At 40.7% G+C, this 22,675-nt stretch overlaps 1 protein-coding gene across 2 annotated transcripts in view; it reads left to right on the forward strand.

Moving 5' to 3' along the window:
* Positions 1-22,675, forward strand: part of pms2 (PMS1 homolog 2, mismatch repair system component) — a 36,519-nt gene that overhangs the window by 5,457 nt on the left and 8,387 nt on the right. The window contains exons 4-11 of one of the 2 annotated variants that reach the window (XM_048552059.2): positions 2,676-2,778; positions 3,378-3,561; positions 5,117-5,284; positions 7,855-7,952; positions 10,496-10,595; positions 15,899-15,983; positions 17,415-17,564; positions 19,003-19,870. In XM_048552059.2, coding sequence (XP_048408016.1) covers positions 2,676-2,778; positions 3,378-3,561; positions 5,117-5,284; positions 7,855-7,952; positions 10,496-10,595; positions 15,899-15,983; positions 17,415-17,564; positions 19,003-19,870 — 1,756 coding nt within the window. The remainder of the gene's footprint in view (positions 1-2,675; positions 2,779-3,377; positions 3,562-5,116; positions 5,285-7,854; positions 7,953-10,495; positions 10,596-15,898; positions 15,984-17,414; positions 17,565-19,002; positions 19,871-22,675) is intronic. The other variant, XM_048552060.2, reaches the window with a different exon arrangement.

A 22,675-nucleotide genomic window follows, 5' to 3' on the forward strand; every position in this document is an offset into this window, starting at 1 on the left:
AACATCATTTCCCAGAATGATACTTGGACAAATTAGGCCTGTTTTCTCTAGCATTTACTAGGGCAAGGGGTGATCTGATCAAAACTGCAAGATATTAAGATGAAAAGACAGGGTGGATACAGATAAACTACTTCGACCGGTTGGGGATTCTAGGACCGGGCACAAAGCCTCGAGAATTTGGGCCAGACCATTCAGGAGTCATATTAGGAAACACTCCTGCACACAAAAGATAGTAGGTGTTTGGAACAGTGGATGCTGGATCAGCTGTTAATTTTAAATCTGTGATAAGAAATATTTTGTCAAGCAAATATATTAAGGGATATGGACGAAAAGCAGGTTTATAGAGTTATGGCTGATCCGTGGCCTAATCTGATTGAATGGCAAAACAAGTTTGAGAGGCTCTCTGACTCTTGTTTCTCTGTTCCAGTTTAAAAATAGTTATGATTTCTGGGTTATAAATGGCAAGGCGATCTAGGCTTTTACATTTGGTGGGTATTCAAATGTGAAGGATCCTTTTAATCAAATTTAACATTTCGCACTGAAATTCAAATTTCATTCTAGTTAGTGTTTCATTTGATAGATTGCAGCAGAAGCAGTTCCCCTAAAGCTCTCAGTTGTTTACAGTTAGGCACCGGTGACATTGCTTATGAAAACCTTTATCGAAGATCGTGTGTTATGTGTAACATATGTAAAGTAAGAAGAGTTGGTACATTAAAACTGTCCATTTAATTATGAATGTCCATAATTTAAGAGATCTGCTTGTATATTTTATAGTTTGAAATGTTTGGGATTGTTGTGAAATATTTTAACAGGGTATTTGTTATTTGAAAGTGTCTATAAGACTGAGTTTCACTGTATCTAGTTAGTCCAGTTAGGTTGCATTAGAACTCTACTCCAAAGGCTTATTAGGAGATGAGGTCAGTTGAAAATTCAGAAACTGAGATGAAACTTTATCACAGCCCACTTAAATTCTAATGTTTTTAGACTAAAGGGGATAAATAAATAACCTGTGGTTTGTTTCCAAAGAGGTTATGGATGTGTTACATGACATTCAACTGGACTCACCACATTAACACAGTGGCTACAGGAGCAGGCCAGAAGTTGGGAATACTGCGGCGAGTAACTCATCTCCTGACTCCTCAAAGCCTGTCCACCATCCACAAGGCACAAGTCAGGACTGTGATGGAATACTCCCCACTTGCCTGGATGAGTGCAGCCCCAACAACACTCAAGAAGCTTGACATCATCCAGGACAAAGCAGCCCGCTTGATTGGCACTACATCCATAAACATTCACCCCCTCCACCACCGACGCTCAGTAACAGTAATGTGTTCTATCTGCAAGATGCACTGCAGAAATTCACCAAAGATCCTCAGACAGCACCTTCCAAACCCACGACCACTTCCATCTAGAAGGACAAGGGCAGCAGATATATGGGAACACCACCATCTTCAAGTTCCCCTCCAAGTCACTCATCATCCTGACTTGGAAATATATCACCATCCCTTCACTGTCCCTGGGTCAAATTCCTGGAATTCCCCCCCTAATAGCATTGAGGGTCAACCCAGAGCTGGAGGACTGCAGCAGTTCAAGAAGGCAGCTCACCACCACCTTCTCAAGAGCAACAAGGGATGGGCAAGATATGTTAGCCAGCCAGCGACGCCCACGTCCCACAAAAATGAATAGAAAAAAAATTCAGATAAAAGATTTAGAAAGGAGAGTTCAAACACTTAATTTACAAAGTCACCTGGTCATCAAGTGCTAAACTGTGCCGTAACTGTTGACATTACAAAATTTAATTGCAAATATTGATGTAGCAATGTACAGTGATAAGTATTGGGGAAAACAGCACACCAAAGATCATGATAATAGGTAGTAAATTTTGTGAGCAAGAAGTCTACATCCAACGCAAGGATTTAAGTATGTTCATAGGTTAGTAAAATTTAATTTTTCATGTAGTCTTAAAAAGTAGTGAATTCTGAAGGTGTACACTTTCAAAAATCAAATGATGTAATTGACTATTAAATAATAAAACACCTTGTTATCACTGTGGGCTACCATACTGACCATTCAGCACTTTGATTTTGGTTTTAAACCATCCTGGACTCCTGTTCAAAGTCTGATAATTACTGTTGTAAGGAATTTTAATGTTGAGAGTTTAGGAATCAGAAACCAGTTCTTAGTAAGACAATGATATAATTTGCCAATTTTTAAACACTGAATGTATTTACTAATTTTAAAAGTTAAAAGTTGTACCTTCCTTTGGTTTGAGAAAATTAACAGTGTCTGAATATTGTATGTGAACATAAAGGTCCAAGAGACCTTTATATTGACCCTGAGTGTAAAAGGTAGCATCAATATCCTTCATCTCAGTTACAGAACATAGAACAGTACAGCGCATTACAGGCCCTTTGGCCCACGTTGTTGTGCCAAACTTGTACCCTAAACCTAAGGCCTAACTAATCTCCACCCCTTATGTTTTGAGTTAATACAAATGCCAGATTTAAAGCTGGAATAATTTATGTAAGATTGAAAACTTTAGTAGTTTTGAAGGATTTGTTAGTGAAATGTAAAATTTGTCAAAATATGATCGTGAATTGGACTTAGAAGTTATTGTAATTACATTTGTTTAACAAATGTTTTGCATGTGATAAATTTGTTTATTCATTTGAAAGCACTGAAGCATTACACTTCCAAGTTGCAAGACTTCTCTGACCTCTTACATGTGGAGACCTTTGGATTTAGAGGTGAAGCTTTGAGCTCCTTATGTGCTCTAAGGTATTATAGCTTCAGCATTAAATGATGTTGTACTGTTAATGTAATCTGTAGTGGGCAGTGTTATTTTTGTATTTACAAAATCTTTCGTTGGAGAATGTTGTGAAATAATGGAGATGACGGGCTCTGAGGTAAAATCACCTCTTATGGCTATAACCAATTTTTTATAACTAAAAAAGAGACGATGGATACCAGGTCAGGAAGTGATGGACAAGTAGGGGTGAATGTAGCCTTTGCCAAAGAAATGGATATGAACTGCATTTTAAGGGAGGATGGAACATTCAGAGTTTTAGGGCGAGACTTTCAAAGAGCTTGCCTAATACAGCTGAAGGCTCTGCTTCAAATCGTAGAAGTCCAGAATGTTAGACGTCCAATAATTAGAAGTAAATATAACCACGGGACTTAGAGATCAGACAAGAGTTTGGAATTAAAATTATTTCCTACCTTATAAAAATGACAGTGCTTTAAAAGTACTTTACTGGGTATAGCCTGGAGTACACATACTATTTAAATCCAATGGTTTTGTTATGATTTAATTTTAAGTTAAGAGATCAAGCACAGCCAGGAATGTGCAGTTAAAGTCGTCCTTTTATTTTTACCAGTGACCTTAGTATTGTGACATGTCACAAAAGCGCCAAGGTTGGAACTCGCCTGGTTTTTGACCATAAAGGACAAATCAGTGAAAAGATGCCATATCCTCGACAGCAAGGGACAACAGTTAACGTTCAGCAGTTGTTTTGCACACTACCAGTCAGGCATAAAGAGTTTCAGCGAAATATTAAAAAGGTGAGTTTGTTTTTTTGTCTCATTTTTCGTGAAATACATTCTGAGCTGTCGACACTATATATTTATATCTTCCTTGAGTTGATTGGGTAGGTTCCAATCTACGATGCTGTTAGGAGGGTGAGATGGTTAAAGGACTGGATTCTGGTATCTATGTTGTTCAGTATTGACTCACTGGCAGTAGCAGCAATGCTAGAATTTGTAGACTGTCTGAAAGAGTGGCAAATGTCAGAAACATGCAATATCTGAAAAGGGTTGTATTTTGGTAAGAACTATTTGTTAAAAACTCACCTTTTTAAAAACTATGGATTTATTAAGGATCTCATTGCAGTTTTATTTCTGTTTTCATTTCATGCACTTTTCGTTTCATAACATTAGTTTTTGACATAGAACATGCAGTCTAAAAGGTCTGTGGACGTGCTTGTGCTCCAAACAAACCTCCATTTATCTTACTTAGTCTAGCTGTATCAGAATAACTTATTTTGTTCCTTTTCTCCTTGTGTTTATCTAGCTTCATCTTAAACGCATTTGCCTAGTATAAATGTACTTAATTCTCCAGCGAGTTTCATTACCCTCCTGTAGGCAGGATGGTTTTAAAATGGAAAAAGTGTAAAAAGAAAGATCTACGAAGATGTTAATGAGACAAGAGGGTTTGAGATGGATAGGCTGGGACTTTTTTCCCTGGAGTGTAGGAGGCTGGGTGAGGGACGGTGACGTGAACTTACAGAAGTTTATGAATTATGAGGGCCACAGATAAGGTAAATTGCCAAGGTGTTTTCTCCAGGGGACAGGAGTCCAAAACTAGAGAACGTAGGTTTAAGGTGAAAGTGGAAAGATGGCAACTTTTTCACACGGTGGGTGGTGCATATATGGAATGACCAGCCAGAGGAAGTGGTAGAGGTGGGTACAATTTAAAAGACATTTTAACAGGTGCATGGATTGGAAAGGCATGGATAGTTTAGGAAACTTAGTTGGCTTGGACGAGTTAGAATCCCTACAGTTTGAAAACAGGCCCTTCAGCCCAACAACTCACACCCCCTCAGAGCATCCCATCCAGACCCATCCTCCTATAACCCACCTAATCTACACATCCTGAACATTACAGGCAATTTAGCACGGCCAATCCACTTAACCTGTACATCTTTGGACTGGAGTACCTGGAGGAAACCCACGCAGACACAGGGAGAATGTGCAAACTCCACACAGACCAAGGGTGGAATCGAACCCAAGCTCCTGGTGCCGTGAGGCAGCAGTGCTAACCGCTGAGCCATCGTGCCCCCCAGCACATCTACAGCACAAGGACTGCAGCGGTTCAAGAAGCAGACCACCACCATCCTCTCATGGGGCAACTAGGGATGGGCAAGAAATGCTGGGCCCAGGCAGCGATGCTCCCATTTCATGAATGAAAACATTTTTAAAAAAATCAATAGATTTCAAACTCATCTACCCCAGGCTAAAGAACTTTGGGCTGTATGACTATAATATTTGTACTACACTTAAAATTTATTTCATCTTCAAGCTGAACTTTTGTAAAACTCATTGTTTTTTGTTTAAACAGGAATACAGTAAAATGGCACAGGTGCTGCAGGCCTATTGCATCATTTCTACTGGCATACGGATAAATTGTACAAATCAGGTTGGACAAGGAAAAAGGAACCCTGTCTTTTGTACCAGTGGATGCACCACTTTGAAGGAAAACATCAGCGCATTATTTGGATCAAAGCAGGTAAAATATTTATAGTGTAACTGCCCAGTGCAGAAGTTGAATATTTACCGATCCCAAGTACGCTAGCAAAATTCCCCACTCTTTGAATAATGCCTTGGGATCCTTAAATATTCTGCTCAACTGGCATGTGGGATCTTGGCCTAAATGCCTCATATTTGGGCAACAGGGAGCACTTAGTGGGGCATTGTCACCTGTATTTATTTCTGCCTTGTTGAAGTTGGTTTCTCCCAGTTAATTCTTAACCTGGATTGCTCCTTATCCTTTTTCATACCCAGCATAAATCTTATGATACAACCTTCACTGTCCCCCAAATGTCGCCCCATGATCGCTTGGCCCAGCTCTTTCTCAAAGGCCTAGTCCAGAAATGCATCCTTTATCACTAGCCAGCAAACATGCTATAGAAAATTCTCAGAACTAATTCTAGGAAGTTTTGCCTCTCTTTCATCTTCACACTACTACTATCTTGGTCTGTATTCAGATAATAAAGTCCATCATTATGACTACTTCATAATTCTTCTTCTTTGTAACTTGCTTGCAAATTTGTTCGTCTGCATCCTTCCCACTAGTTGATGGCCTGTAGACTACACTGAGTAGTATAATTACATTTGTCCTTAACTGTAACCAAATAACTTCTGGCCATGACCACTCTGGGATGTCCTCTGTCTCTAGAACTGCAAATCTCTCCCTGATCAAAGCCACCACCGCCCATTTTTTTAAAACACCTTTCCTAAGCACAGTGTATCCAAGAATATTCAATACCCAGTCTTACCCTTGATTGAGCATAGGTGTGTGTAATTGCCACAACATCTCATTTCCATGTGACTATCTGCATCTATAATGTCCCAGCCTTATTTTCCACACCCTACAAATTCATAGAAGTGCCTGGTACCCCTAATTAAACTTTATTATTTTCCCCATTACACTGAACCCACATAATGTATTATTCTTTACTACTGTAGTAGTATTTGACCTTTTCGTAATATTATTTCCACAGTGTTATCCCTCTTTCATACACACCAGTACCAAGTTCAAATCCTTAATAGTGCTAGATAATCTCCCTACAAGAAAATTGCTCCTGGCTTTGTTTAGGTCCAACCCATCTGCCCTGCATAGATCCTGTTTCCCCTGGAGCTGATTCCAGTGCTGCAAGAATCTAAAACATTTCATCCTGCATCCCTCCGGCAACACATTGGTCTGTTGTTTCCTCTTTTATGTGGTACTGAGAGCCATTTGGAGATGTGTACTTTGAGGTCTAACTTATTAATTCCATGTCTAGTTTATGGTTAGTTCGCCAAGTTCTGGACTGCATCTCTCTGCTGCCTATGTTGTCGGTACCATGGAACAGGATGTACACCTCAGTGGTCCAAGCTGCTCTGTTATCTATCCATCTGTTAGATAATAAAACCTACTACTGAGAAAAGAAACAAGATTCACGAGCTGCTTACAATGACTGTATTGTTACTTAAATACAGAGAATTTTGTGAAATACTTTATTTAATCTTTACTATCAAAACAAATTGATTTTTTTAAAAATTCCCCAGGATCAGCTTTTAACTTTGGATAAAAGGAAACAAAGCCACATTGATTGGCTGAATGTAATGTACAACCTTTAGGAGATATCACAGTTTGATACTTTTCTCTCTTGTCTTTCTTAACATTCCTAACCATCTGTTTTACAGTAATGCTGACTTTTTCACACTACTCCCTAACTGTTTCACAAAGATCCTGATCTACTGCACACTTGATGGATGCTGTTCCTTTATTGATGCTAACCGGTTGCACTCCCTGTCTCCCTGTCTACTTCACACGCTCCAGACCTGCTTGTGCAAAATAACCCATTTGTTTGCCTATGAAGCAGTCGGGGAAGAGTGTGAAGTCAAGATCTTTGCAAAAGAGATATAGTACAGTGTGAAGTAGATCAGCATTACGGTGAAGCAAATGGGGAGGAGTGTGGAGCAGTCTTAAAATAAGTTGGAATGAGATGTTTTAAGCAGGTGTATCAGAGATAATAGGAACTGCAGCTGCTGGAGAATCCGAGATAACAAAGTGTAGAGCTGGACGAACACAGCAGGCCAAGCAGCATCTTAGGAGCACAAAAGCTGACATTTCAGGCTCAGACCCTTCATGAGAAAATAGGCCCGAAACGTCAGCTTTTGTGCTCCTAAGACGCTGCTTGGCCTGCTGTGTTCATCCAGCTCTACGCTTTGTTATCTCTGTTATAAACAATTAGTAATTTTATATCAGTACTGGTAATTTATTGCTGTGAAGCTAAATGTTAGCACCCATGTGATTATTTACACATTAAAAATGACAGAGCTTTTTGTCACATTAATAGACTTTCAGTCATTGCTGTATACCTGGAATTAAAATAGTATAGCTAGTTGTGGTAATCCGGAATGTCCTACTTAAAAGGCCAGTGGAAGCAAATTTGTTAACAGCTTTCAAAGATAAATTGAAAAAATGAAAAGCAGGAATATATTGATTAGTACTTTCAAAGAAGTGTGATGAGACAAATTACATTTTTCTGTTCTACATGATTCAATGTAGCGTTTGTTTTGTGTGTTTTCCAGTTACAGAATCTTATCCCTTTTGTTCAACAATGCCCAAGTGAGGCAATTTGTGAAGATTATGGAATTAATTCCACCGACATTCCTGTAAATCTCTACAGGTCAGTTATGATTAATAGTTAATATAAGGAGTTATAGATTTAGTTGTGGCAACACAGATCAAGAAGAAAAATATTACTATGCTGCTGTATAAAATATCTGATGTTAACATTTATTTCAGTAATGAACAAAAATTGAGCAATGGTAAAATAGTTTTTTTCATTGATTTGCCTTTATTGTCATGTCTAGTTGTCTTGAGGAACATGCTGGTTAAAAATTGGCTTGTGCTACTGCATGTTGTGGAGTGTAGATACACATACAGTGCTGTTGATTGTGATCTTTCAGGAATTTGACCCAGCAATGCTAACAAAATGGCAATATATTTCAAAATCAGGTGATGTGTGACTTAGAGGTGCATGTGTTCCCATTTGTATGCTGCCCCTGTCTTTCTTTCCCAAATAGTACTGGGTGTGCCAACCCAAATGGATTGTAGTGATTCAAGAAGGCATCTCAATGTCTCTTTATCAATTCTGGTCTAATCAGCCGCACCCTCATCTGTTAATGAATTTTGATTTGGTTTACTATATAATTACCATACCAGTCCCAGTGAGCTGTCATTTACAATGTGAACAGCTTGCTTTCTAATGGTTGCTGACAGCTCTACAACTATTAGTACTTTGATGTGTTTCAGTTTTTGATCAGTGTTTCCAAAGACTTTCAAGATACGTTAAATTTCTCAGTTTGCATGTAACAGTGTGACTGTATTCATAATTTACATAGTATATTATTGCAAGGAAAGATAATTATGTGTGCATTGATATGCACAGAATTTATAACTGAGAAACAAGCCATTTCGCCTGACTAGTCCATCTGAGCTTTCTCCCATCTTGTTTCATTTCATTGTAGTTCAGATAAGTCAGATGCCCATTACTCTGCTTTTGTCTGTGACTAGATGAAGGCAGTGAGTAGTTAACTCACACAGACTGCGATTTCTAAGTTTCCCAGATAGTAACTTCAACAAGACAAGGCAATTGATTTCAGTGACCCTAGCTGAGAGATCAGGGCTTCCATTGAACTCTAGAGCAAGTATCTGTGTTTTGGTCTTGGATGAGAACGGAAATTATACCCAGTGGTTGAAGAGCAGTGTGTTGCTTGTTCTGTGTTCTGAAAATGGGGCACACGTAATTGTCAGATAAGCTCCTTGGTCATTTTTACATTGTTAACTTAGGCAACTAGACATTGGTTAGCCAAATTGGCTGGACTGCCAGTTTGTAATGCAGATTGATGCCAACAATGTAGATTCAGTTCTTGCACTGGCTGAGGTTACCACGAAGGACTTTTATTCTCAACTACTTCCCACACCTGAGACATGGTGATCCTCAAATTAAATTACTAATGGTTGTTTACTACTAATAGGAAATAGAGTAATAGTAGATCATTCAGCCTGTCAAGCTTTCTCCACTGTTCAGTTAATCTTTTATCCGAATATCATTTTCCCAAGTTATTTCCATATAGCAACATAGAAGTAGAAACATAGAAAACCAGAATAGGCTATTCAGTCTATCAACGAATTCAGTAGGATTCCAAATCAGTATCCAGTTCCCACTTTCACCCCATATCCTCTGGTACTTTAGACCTAAACATTACATCTCACTCCTTCAAAACATCCAATATTTTGGCCTCAACTGCTTCTTGTGGCAGAAAATTCTACAAGCTCACCACACTGCGTGAATAAATTTCTCCTCAACTCAGTCTTAAATAACCTACTTGTATCTTTAGACTGTGACCCCCCTGGTTCTGGGCTCCCTGGTTATCAGGAACATCCTTCCTGCATTTACCCTAACGAGTCCTGTCAGCAATTTATAGATTTCTGTGTGGTTCCTCTGCTAAACACCAATGAGTATAATTCTAACCTATCTGGCCTGTCCTCCTTTATCAGTCCTGTCCATCTCAGGAATCAGTCTGCTAAAACTTTATTGCACTCCCTCCATAGCCAGAATATCATTCCTCAGATAAGGAAACAAACATTGTACAATAAGCCAGTTGTAGTCATGCCCAGGCCCTGTAAACTTGCAGTAAAACATCTCTGATTATGTGCTCAATCCCCTTGCTGTGAAGGCCAACATAACATTCGTCGCTTTCACTGCCTGCAGCTCCTACATATGCTCCGGTTTCCTCCCACAGTCCAAAGATGTGCAGGCTAGGTGGATTGGCAAGGCTAAATTGCCCTTAGTGCTGAGGGATGTGTAGATGAAGTGGGTTGTAAGGGACGGATCTGGTTGGTATGCTGTGAGGGTCGGTGTAGACTTGTTGGGCTGAAGGGCCTCTTTCCATGTTATAGCGATTCTGTGAATACAAACCCAGTGCCCACAATCTGTTCTCAAAGAAGAATCCCACAATCCCAGGAATCAGACTGGTGAGCTTTCATTTGTACCCACTTTGTGGCTAGAATATCCTTTTGGAGGAAAGACAATGATACAGGCAACAACTACCAAAAGGGAGTACTGTAAAGGGACTCAGCTATTCTGCTGACCTGACAGCTCATACTAACAAATAATGTTTTATGTACAATAACAGTAACTTTCCTTTCTGCGGTACACTGAAGAATCACAGGGTTCGTGTCTCGTAGTGATCATGGTGTTGGCAGGAGTTCAACTGATCGACAGTTTTTCTTTATCAATCAGCGACCATGTGACCCATTGAAGGTAAGGAGCAATAGCAGTGAAAATTGTGAATTATTGAATGAGAGCAACTGTTAGAATATAGATCACTACAGCACAGTACAGGCCCTTTGGCTAACAATGTTGTGCTGAACTTTTACCCTAATCATAAGGTCTATCTAACCTCCACCCCTACCTTATACTACCATCCAATTCTAATAGCCGCTTAAATGCCCCTAATGAGGCTGACTCCACTACCCTCTCTGGCAATGCATTCCATGCCCCGATCACACTCTGAGTAAAGAACCTACCTCTGACGTCTCCCCTATTTCTACCTCCACTCACTTTAAAATTATGCCCCCTCGTAATAGCTACCTGCAGCTGAGGAAAACGTCTCTGGCTGTCTACTCTCTCTATACCTCTGATCATTTTGTACACCTCTATCAAGCCAACTCTCATCCTTTGATGTCCTACAGAGAAAAGCCCGAGCTCTCTCAACCGTTCCTTGTAAGACCTTCCCTCCATTCCAGGCCACAACCTGGTAAATCTTCTCTGCACCTTTTCCAATGCTTCCATATCTTTCCTTTAAGGAGGCGACCAGAACTGGACACAATACTCCAGAAGTGGTCTAACTAGGCTTTTGTATAGCTGGAGCATAACTTCATGGCTCTCGAACTCAATCCCTCGAACTCAAAGCTAACACACCATACGCCTTCTTAACACCTCTATCCACCTGGGTGGCAGCTTTCAGGGAACTGTGGACATGAACCTCAAGATCCCTGTGCACTTCCGCACTGCCAAGGATCTTTCCATTAACCCTGTATACTGCTTTCGAGTTTTTCCTTTCAAAATGAATCACCTCACACTTTTCAGGGTTAAACTCCATCTGTCACTTCTCAGCCCAGTTGTGCATCCTATCAATGTTCCTTTGTAACCTAGAACAGCCCTCTGCATTGGCCACAACGTGACCCACTTTCGTATCTTACTTGAGAAAGGATGTACTGGCACTGAAGGAGGTGCAGAGGAGGTTCACTAGGTTGATTCCAGAGTTGAGAGGGTTGGTTTATGAAGAGAGACTGAGTAGATTGGGATTATTTTCATTGGAATTCAGAAGATTGAGAGGGGATCTTATAGAAACACATAAAATTATGAACGGAATAGATAAGAAAGAATTAGAGAGGATGTTTCCACTGGCAGGTGAAGCTAGGACAAGAGGGCATAGCCTCAGGATTAGAGGGAGCAGATTTAGAACTGATTTGAGAAGGAACTTCTTCACCCAGAGGGTTGTTAATCTGTGGCCAGTGAAGTACTTGACGCTACTTCAGTAAACGTTTTTAAAGCTAAGGTAGATTTTTTTTGAACAATAAAAGAATTAAGGGATACGGTGAGAGTGCGAGTAAGTGGGTCTGAGCCCATGAAAAGATCGGCCATGATCTTATTGAATGGCAGAGCAGGCTCAAAGGGCCGGACGGCCTTCTTCAGCTCCTATTTCTTATGTATCATCAGTGAACTTGCTAATCCACCTTACATCCCTTCATCCAAATCGTTTACAAAATTCACAAATAGGAGGACCCAGAACAGATCCTTGTTGTACACTACTCTTAACTGAGCACCGTGTTGAATATTTTCCGTCCACTACCACCCTTTGTCTTCTAAGGGTCAGCCAATTTTGAATCCAATCTGCCACATTTCCCCATATCCCATGCCTCCTTACTTTCTGCATGAGCCTACCATGGGGGACCTTATCAAACGCCTTACTTAAATCCATGTATATCACATCCACTGCTCTATCTTCATCCATGTGTTTGGTCTCCTTTTCAAAGAATTCAGTAAGGTTTGTGAGGCATGATCTACCCTTCTCAAATCCGTGCTGACTATCACAAATCAAACTGTGCCTTTCCAAGTGATCAGAAATCCTATCTCTCAGAGCCCTTTCCAATAATTTGCCCACCACTGACGTAAGACTAACTGGCCTGTAATTTCCGCGGTTATCCTTATTCCCTTTTTTGAACAAGGGAATGACATATGCCTGTCTCCAATCTTCTGGCACTATACCTGCGGACAGTGAGGATGAAAAGATCATCGCCAAAGGCCCTGCGATCTCTTCCCTCATTTCCCACATCTTCCCTGCCTGCTAGGGACAAACATAGCAAGCACACGCTTTATGCATTCCGTAAACAATCTCCACATTTCATTGGTGCTCTTCTCTGACAGCATCTGTTCCCATTTTGTTATCCAGTTCTTGCCTAACAGAATTATAATTCCCCTTTCCCCCAATCATAAACCTTACCCTGCTGTATGTACCTGTCCTTTTCCATGACTATTGTAAAAATAACGGAGTTATGACTGCTACCGCCAAAATGCTCTCCTACCAACACACCTAACAGTTAGCCCAGTTCATTGCCAAGCACCAAATCAAAAGTGGCCTCTCCTTGTGTTGCTGTGTCTCCATGCTGTGACAGGAATCCTTCCTGAATGCACGGACAAAATCCGCTCCATCTAAACTATTCCAACTAAAATGTTTCCAATCAATATTTGGAAAGTTGAAGCCCCCCATGACTACAACCCTGTTACTTCTGCTCCTTTCCAGTATCTGCCTCCCAATCCACTCCTTGACTTCTATGCAACTATTAGGGGGTCTGTTTCTTGTTCCAGACCTCAACCCAAACTGATTCTGTAGAAGTATCATTCTTGAACTGCCTTTCAGTAGCTGCTATACTAGCCCTGACTAGCAATGCCACTCCCCCACCTCTTTTTCCACCCTCCCTGTTTCTTTTAAAGAATCTAAATCACAGAACTTTGAACAACCATGCCAGTCCCTGAGTTACCCAAGTTTCTGTAATGGCCACAACATTGTAGTTCCGAGTACTGACCCATGCTATAATTTCATCTGCCTTATTTCTGATACTTCTAGCATTGAAGTGTACACACCTCAAACCATCTCTGTGTCCACAATTATGTTCCATCGTTCGCATTTCTTTATTAACAACCTCATTCCCTGTTATGTTTGTTGGAAGGTTGAATACCTCATCCTCTGAATTACAAATCCAGTTCCCAACACTCTGCCAATCTAGTTTAAACCATCCCGTATAGCTCAAGCAAGCCTCCCTCCCAGGATATTTGTTCCCTTCTGGTTCAGGTGCAACCCCTCCTTACTGTACAGGTCCCACCTTCCCCAGAATGTGCTCCAATTATCCACATATTGGAAGCGCTCCCTCCTACACCAGCCGTGTAGTCACGTGCTTAGTTGCACCCTCCCCCTATTTCTTACCTCGTTATCACGTGGCACTGGTAGTAATCTAGACATAACTATCCTGTTTGTCCTGGACTTTAGCTTCCAACCTAACTCCCTGTACTCTGTTTTCACATTCTCTCTCCTTTTTCTACCTGTGTCGTTGGTACCGATACGTATGACTGCAGGTTGCTCACCTCCCCTTAAGGGTCTTGAAGACACGAACCGAGACATCACGGACTCTGGCACCCGGGAGGCAACATAACATCCGTTCATCTCGTTCACGTCCCAGAACCACCTGTCTGTGCCTTGACAACGCTGTTGACATGCATATTATCCCAATGGCTTTAGGTGGCCTTACAACCTGGTATTGTGATTGTACAATAATAACTAATATATATTTTACATGTCATAGTGATCCCTGAATGCATTCAGTCCCTGATTATAGTTTATACTTTTGATTCTTTATCGCTTTCTGATCTCATTTGTTAAAGTGGTTCTTTGTGGTCAGTCTGTGATCATGTCGATGTTTTCTAGTCCTCAATTTATGATCTTGCTGGGACCCTTGAAAGTCAACTAACCTTTGTGTAGGAAGTAATTAGCCAAATTCATGGTTATCATTCCACCCATTATCATGCTTCTCTTGGCAAAGGCATACTGACTTGCTATTTAACATCATCCAAAAATGAGTACCTGTTTTGAGGATCGTAAAAAAATGAAATAATTTACAAATTGGTGTGAATGGAGAAGTAAAATAAGGTCTAGCTAAAGGTAGATAAAGTGATTAAGAAGCATTATCACTACTCATCTTTATTAGCTGAGGCATCGAGTTTGAACAGGCAGGCTATGCTAGAACTGTATAAAACATTGAACATAGAACAGCACAGTACAGGCCCTAGGCCCTTTAGCCCACAGTGTTGTGCCGACCTATTATCCTACTGAGATCAAGTTACCCTGCAAAACCTGCATTATACTATCATCCATGTCCCTTTCCAAGAGTCACTTAAAAGCCTCTAAAGTATCAGCCTCCCCTCCCACTGCCAGCAGCGCATTCACACGCCCACCACTCTCAATGTGAAGAACCTACCTCTGATATCTCCCCAAAACTCGCTCCAATCACCTTAAAATTATGCCTCCTCATAATAGTCATTTCTGCCCTGGAAAAAAAGTCTCTGGCTATCCACTCTATCTATGCCTCTCATCATCTTGTACAGCTCTATCAAGTCACCTCTCATCTTTCTTTGCTCCACTGAAACAAAGCCCTAGCTCCCTCAACGTTTCCTCATTAGACCTGCCGTCCAGTCCAGGCAACAGCCTGGTAAATCCTCTCTGTACGCTCTCTAAAGCTTCCACATCCTTATAATGAGGCAACCAGAACTGAACACAATATTCCAAGTGTGGTCTAACCAGGGTTTTATAGAGTTGCAGCATAACCTCACGACTCTTAAACTCAATTCCCTTGCCAATGAAAGGCAACACACTTAACGCTTTCTTTACAACCCTATCAAATTGGGTGGCAACTTTGAGGGATCTGTGGATGTAGATCCTAAGATCCCTCTGTTCCTCCACACTGCCAAGAATCCTGCCATTAACCCTGGATTCTGCAGTCAAATTCAACCTTCCACAATGAATCATTTCACACTTTTCTGGGCTGAATCCCGCCTGCCACTTCTTTGCTTGGATTGATTGCAGTTATTTTCCTTGGAGCAGAAGTTACTCAGCGGGGACATAATTAAGATGTATAAAATTGTGAGGGATACAGATATGTTGGTTGGGAAGAGACCTTTTCCCCTGGGTGAAGAATCAGTGACCAGGGGGCGTAGATTTTTTAAGGTAAGGGGCTGGAAGTTTAGGTGGAATGTGAGGAAAAATATTTTCACCCAGAAGATGGTGGGAAGCTGGAACCCTCTGTCTGTAAGGGTGATAGAGGCAGAAACCCATTTAAGAAGTATTAGGTTTAGAATAGTTTGGTGGTTGTTTTGACTATCACAGAGTCAATAGACCAAAGGGCCTTTTCTGTGCTGAAGAGCAGTGTGATTCTATAACTCGGTAGATATATTTATTGATCATTATGTTTGCTTCTTTGATGACTAACATGATTTAACATTATCTTTAGGTTTCCAAACTTGTAAATGAAGTCTATCACATGTACAACAGACATCAGTATCCTTTTGTTGCCCTTAATATCAGTGTTAATTCTGGTAAGTTACAGTCAGATATTAGATATTTTAGATATTTTTAGATAGTTTTAGATATTTTATTATTCATAACTAAGCTGGGAAACATTATGAACTAATGCAGTAAATAGTTCATTTAAAATGGGAAAATATGAGGAAATTATACATTGATTATAGTAATGAACTTCTATTCTGATGATTTATGCAGCCAGGATATGATGTACCCTCCTAATAAATGAAGTTATTAAAAGAACGAAAAAAATTATAGCACAGGAACAGGCCCTTCAGCCCTCCAAGCCTGCGCTGATTCAGATCTTCTTTCTAAACCTGTTAGCTATTTTCCAATCATCTGTATCCCTCTGCTCCCTGCCCATTCATGTATCTGTCTAGATACATCTTAAATGACGCTATTGTGCCCGCCTCTACCACCTCCGCTGGCAACGCGTTCCAGGCACCCACCACTCTCTGTGTAAAGAACTTTCCACGCATATCTTCCTTAAACTTTTCCCCTCTCACCTTGAAATCGTGAACCCTGGTAATTGAGTCCCCCACTCTGGGGGAAAAAGCTTCTTGCTATCCGCCCTGTCTATACCTCTCATGATTTTGTAGACCTCAATCAGGTCTCCCCTCAACCTCCGTCTTTTGGGGCGGCACGGTGGCTCAGTGGTTAGCACTGCAGTACCTTCCATACCAGGCAACATCCTGGTGAATCTCCTCTGCACCCTCTCCAAAGTATCCACATCCTTTTGGTAATGTGGCACCCAGAACTGTACGCAGGGTCCCTGGTTCGATTCCAGCCTCTGGCGACTGTCTGTGTGGAGTTTGCATATTCTCCCTGTGTCTGCGTGGGTTTACTCCGGGTGCTCCGGCTTCTTCCCACAGTCCCAAGATGTGCAGGCTAGGGGGATTGGCCATGCTAAATTGCCCGTAGTGTTCGGGGGTGTGTGGGTTATAGGGGGATGGGTCTGGGTCGGATGCTTCAAGGGTCAGTGTGGACTTGTTGGGCCAAAGGGCCTGTTTCCACACTGTAGGGAATCTAATCTAAATAATCCTGATCTATTCAACCTCTCTTCGTAGCTAGCACCTTCCATACCAGGCAACATCCTGGTGAATCTCCTCTGTACCCTCTCCAAAGCATCCACATCCTTTTGGTAATGTGGCACCCAGAACTGTACGCAGTATTCCAAATGTGGTCAAACCAAAGTCCTATACAACTGTCACATGACCTGCCAACTCTTGTATTCAATATCCCGTCCAATGAATGAAAACATGCTTTCCGCCCACTTGACCACTCTATCGACTTGCGTTGCCACCTTCAGGGTGCAGTGGACCTGAACACCCAGATCTCTGTGTGCATCAGTTTTCCCCAGGGCTTTTCCATTTACCGTATAGTTCGTTCTTGAATTGGATCTTCCAAAGTGCATTAATTTACTAGATGTGCTTTGCCATTTTTAGAGTCTGTTGATGTCAATGTTACACCAGACAAAAGACAAATTCTTCTTCAGGAGGAAATGCTGCTTCTTGCAATTCTGAAGACATCCCTTATTCAGATGTACGATTCTAATGTTAACAAGCTTGATGTTAATGACAAGTTTCAGAACCCAGGTAACGGACACCACAATGTCCATCCTTCTCAACGGAAAAATATTGATGTGCGTGAAAACTGAACCTAAAATATTCTATAATTGCTGTCTGTTAGTTCCAGTGTACTGAATGTTATAAGTTGAAAAAACTATAGAAGGAACAAATCTTCTATTAAAGCCTAATGAAAGGAAATAGCGTAGCTGTTCGATAATGTATGACTGTGTACTATAGATTAACATAGGTAAGATTTGCATTACATTGTAAATTAAGGTGGCTAAATGTGAATTGTATTTAAGTCAAATCATTCTGATATAATTTATATCTTGCTTATTGGCGTAGCGAAAAAAATCACTTAAAAGATGTTTATATTGAAGACTTCTTTCTTAGTTCCCTTTGTTCATGGGTGTTGTTATTGCACACCTCTAATTGCCCATAAGAAGGTGCTGGTGAACCACCTTCCTGAACTATGGTAGTTCCCATGATGAAAATACTGCCACAATGTTTTAATAGAGAGACTCACAAAATTTGGACTTAGGGACAATGAAGGCATTGTCTGCATTATTTCATATTGAGTAACACCTCAGAGCCACGTGACCAAGGAGTGGGGTGTACGAAGTTGATAAATGTTAATTCACTAAGATCACAAGCTGTCATCTTTAGGCTTGTGTGATCTATAATGAATGGTTTAAAATGTTTTTATTTTCTTAGTTGTGTAATGAGTACTTTGAGAATTAGAAATGGAATGATGCAATATTTGAAAGCATACATAACACTTTTGAAGGCTCTGTCATTTTGAGTGTTTCAAATTGCATCAATCAGCTGAATTATTGCAAAGACAATGCTACTGGTACATCTTTAGCATATGCAAACTATGCCTGTTGCATTTGTTCACAAGTATCTTTAAACACAAAACATTAATTCAGAGTTATCAGCGAAGTAGTTGTGTGGCACTTCAGTTGCTAAACAAGTTTTAGTCTGGCTTCTCATTAATCAAAAATTTTACATAAAATTTCTTTCACTTGTAGCACTGTGCCTTTGGCACTAAATTAAGAATCCAAAAATTCATAAGTTAATGTCCCATAATGGCAAGTTGTGAAGTAGAATTCTGTCAATCTGGTCATTTGTGAGCTGACACCAGAAAACCATCATAAAAAATCACCAGAACATTGATTTTTTTTGTTTTCGAAATGTAATTCATTAATATCCTTCGGGGAAGTAAAGCTGCCCTGACCCCACCCGATCTCATTCCACTTACTTTGGTCCAAGCATGACTGCAGTTCCAGCTTGTGTTGACTTTTAATGCCCTGGGTAACTATGGAGAAGCATCAAGCACAACTCAGTTAGTAACGCCAATAAAGCAGGAGCGCATTTTAAAAACTTCTGTAACAGTGCATATGGTACAATATTGCTTAAGAGCGTTTTATTATTTTTAAATGCTAAGTTGTGTTCCCTGTTTTAGGAATCTCTGAAAATGTTCCCAAGGCAATCAGTCTGAAGTCCTCTGTTCCAACTAAGCAGCAATTACCTGCTATGCAGTCGTATGCAGATAAAGAGAAGTATGTAGGCATTGCAAAGTTACGTGAAGCATATTCCCTGCACAGGTCACCGTTATGTGGGCCCAAGTCTAACAAACAAGAGGACTTTCCAGTTCAAAGAAAACTGCACAATTTTTTTACCAGTTGTAAATTGAGTAGCCCTCAGCCTGATTGTAGGACTGAGCACATCCCAGTGTCTGGAAAACCCAAACAAATGGAGCAGAACTTCGTGGACTCTGAAAGTGGGACAGATTCTGCAAAAGGCTGCACAAGGCCACCATCAGAATTTGACTGCAACATGCCAGAGACTAACACTTCGTCCAAACCCACTGGCAGCTCTGATAATGCTGTCAGCTTGCCCAACATGCTCCAAAATGATTCAGAAGCTGGGAAAGGAGAAGAAGAACTGAAAACTGAAATGACTGGCCGTGTTAGTGAGCTAGCAGAGAAGACAGGTTCAGCAGAAAATTGCAGCCGACTACTGGCAGATTCTTGTTCGCACAGTTGTGCCACCCAGGGTGCAAAACGCATGAAGGTTGGCAGCCCCTGTTTGGATGATAGCTTGTCGTCAGGTCCTGGGACATTTCAGACTTCAGAGATTGACACACCAGTAGAAATGAATAAAAAGTTTGTGAAACTCCCTTTCTCTATGGCCCTTCTTAGTTTAAGAATGAAGTTGGTCCATGAGCAGCAAACACTTCAAAAAGAGGCCCAGAGATGCAGGCGATTTCGAGCCCAGATTAGTCCTGAAGACAATCAAGTGGCAGAGGCTGAACTCAAAAAAGAGATTAGGTAATTAAATTGTCATTTTTTAAAAATTCATTCACAGAATCTGTGGATTAAAGTCAAAGCCTCAAAGCCAGTATGTATTGCTCATTCCTATTTGCCCTTGGGAAGGTGAGCTGCTGTCTTGATTACAAAACTCAGTGGGCTTCATAGGCAATTTCAAATTAAGTCAACCATAGATGGAATCACTTGTAGACCAAACGAGGTAAGGACAGCATATTTTCTCCCTAAAGCACATTAGTAAACTGCTTAAGGCTACATTATTATATATGAGTCAGGAGCAGTGTAGACCGTCCATCATCTCAAGCCTGCTCCTCCATTCAATAGGATCATTATGATTATCAGCTTTTTATTGTATTTTATTTAACTTCATTGAATTTAGATTCCTTGACTTCTGTCATGGGATTTGAACTAATGTCACTGGATAATTCCAGCAATATAACTAATAATTCTGCTGTATCCCTAAATTCATACCTTGTATGGAATATTTATATTTACTTTTGAACAAATTTATATACTACAAATCATCATATTCACCTGATTGAAATTACCTCGTGTTGCGTGGCACTATCACTGTGCTAACTAGGATCGACTGCAAACAGATCTAGTAACTCAAGACTAGACATCCATAAGGTGTTGTGTGCTATGAGCAGCAATAGAATTGTAATGTATGATCTAGGATGTTTTATGAAGTATAAGTAAGAATTTTTCAATTGCAGTAATTAAAGCTAACGGTTAAGTTTTCTCAGGTATTGACAACAGGTGAAGATTTGCAAGCAAATTTACAGACAAACCAACATCTTACACTGTGTTAAATGTGCGCAGCATCATATTTAGAAATTGTTTATTATCAAATAAACAATCACAGTCCTAACACCTGGAATGAGAGGTCATTTGACCCCTTTCAAGCTTGCTTGCTCTATAGTTATCATCATAGAATCCCGACAGTGTGGAAACAGGTCCTTCAGCCCAACAAGTCCACACCAACCATCAGAGCATCCCATCCAGACCCATCCCTCATAACCCACCTAATTAACATATCCCCGAACACTGGGCAATTTAGCATGGCCAATCCACCTCGCCTGCACATCTTTGGACTGTGGGAGGAAACTGGAGCATCCAGAGGAAACCCACGCAGACACAGGGAGAATGTGCAAACTCCACACAGTCGCCCAAAGGTGGAATTGAACCTAGGTCCCTATGCTGTGAGGCAGCAGTGCTAACCACTGAGCCACCATGTTGCTGTGCCACCTATAGTCTCCATATTATATATAATATCTTGTGGACTTTGCTGGGGTATTTTACAATTAATCTAGTAAAGCTCAAGTCATTCACCTACCTGTCTTCACACTAACTTTAATTGACTGTTTGCATAAGTAACTCATTTGCTCCTTTCTCCAGCCTTGTCTGGAAAGGAACCAAAGGCTTACAAAAGTGATAATCTCAGTCTGTTCTTATACCTACTGCTAGACATTTGTTTAGCTCCTTTTTATTTGATAAAGTCTTTTCACCCAAAAGTGATCTGGAATCTTTGTTTACAAATGCAAAACAATTCCTGAGTTCACTTAATCCAATTTCATTGCTACATTTCTAATGTTGTTTCAACTTAAGGTCACACTCTTCCATGTGAGAATACCAATCAGGAGGAGGCCATTCAGCCCCTCAAGCCTGCTTCATCATTAAGTATAATCATGGCTCATCCAATGATAAATTCAAATCCATGTTTCCTCCTACCCCAATAACCTTTCAACCTCTTGTTTACATAGAACATAACAGCACAGTACAGGCCCTTCGGCCCTCGATGTTGTGCCGACCTGTCATACCGATCTGAAGCCCATCTAACCTACACTATTCCATGTACGTCCATATGCTTGTCCAATGATGACTTAAATGTACCTAAAGTTGGCAAATCTACTACCGTTGCAGGCAAAGCGTTCCATTCCTTACTACTCTCTGAGTAAAGAAACTACCTCTGACATCTGTCCTATATCTCTCACCCCTCAATTTAAAGCTATGCCCCCTCGTGCTCGCCATCACCATCCTAGGAAAAAGGCTCTCCCTATCCACCCTATCTAACCCTCTGATTATTTTATATGTCTCAATTAAGTCACCTCTCAACCTTCTTCTCTCTAATGAAAACAGCCTCAAGTCCCTCAGCCTTTCCTCGTAAGACCTTCCGTCCATACCAGGCAACATCCTAGTAAATCTCCTCTGCACCCTTTCCAAAGCTTCCACATCCTTCTTATAATACGGTGACCAGAACTATACACAATACTCCAAGTGCGGCCGCACCAGAGTTTTGTACAGCTGCAGCATAACCTCTTGGTTCCGGAACTCGATCCCTCTATTAATAAAAGCTAAAACACCGTATGCCTTCTTAACAGCCCTGTCAACCTGGGTGGCAACTTTCAAGGATCTGTGTACATGGACACCGAGATCTCTCTGCTCATCTACACTACAGTGACTCACTCCCGACAGGCCCCTGGTCCAAGCTCCCGCTTGCGCTGCTGCTCCACCAGAAAATTTAACAAGAATCTATGTAAAATATTCGATATCTTGCACATCTTTCTAATATAAATTAGAAATATTCAAAAGACTCTGGTTCCAATACCTTTTTGGGAAGACCATTCCGAAAACCCTTGTCCCCCAAGAGAAAATTTAGCTTAATCTCTGTTTTAAATAGGCACTCCTGATTTTTTAAACAGTGAGCCCCAATTCTAGATTCTTCCATTAGATGAACGATCCTTTCAAGTCTAACCTGTTAAGACCCATCAAGATTTTATATATTTCAATCAAGTCACTTCATTCACC

This window comes from Stegostoma tigrinum, chromosome 23 (genome assembly GCF_030684315.1).
Source record: "Stegostoma tigrinum isolate sSteTig4 chromosome 23, sSteTig4.hap1, whole genome shotgun sequence".
Taxonomy (NCBI): Eukaryota; Metazoa; Chordata; class Chondrichthyes; order Orectolobiformes; family Stegostomatidae; genus Stegostoma; species Stegostoma tigrinum.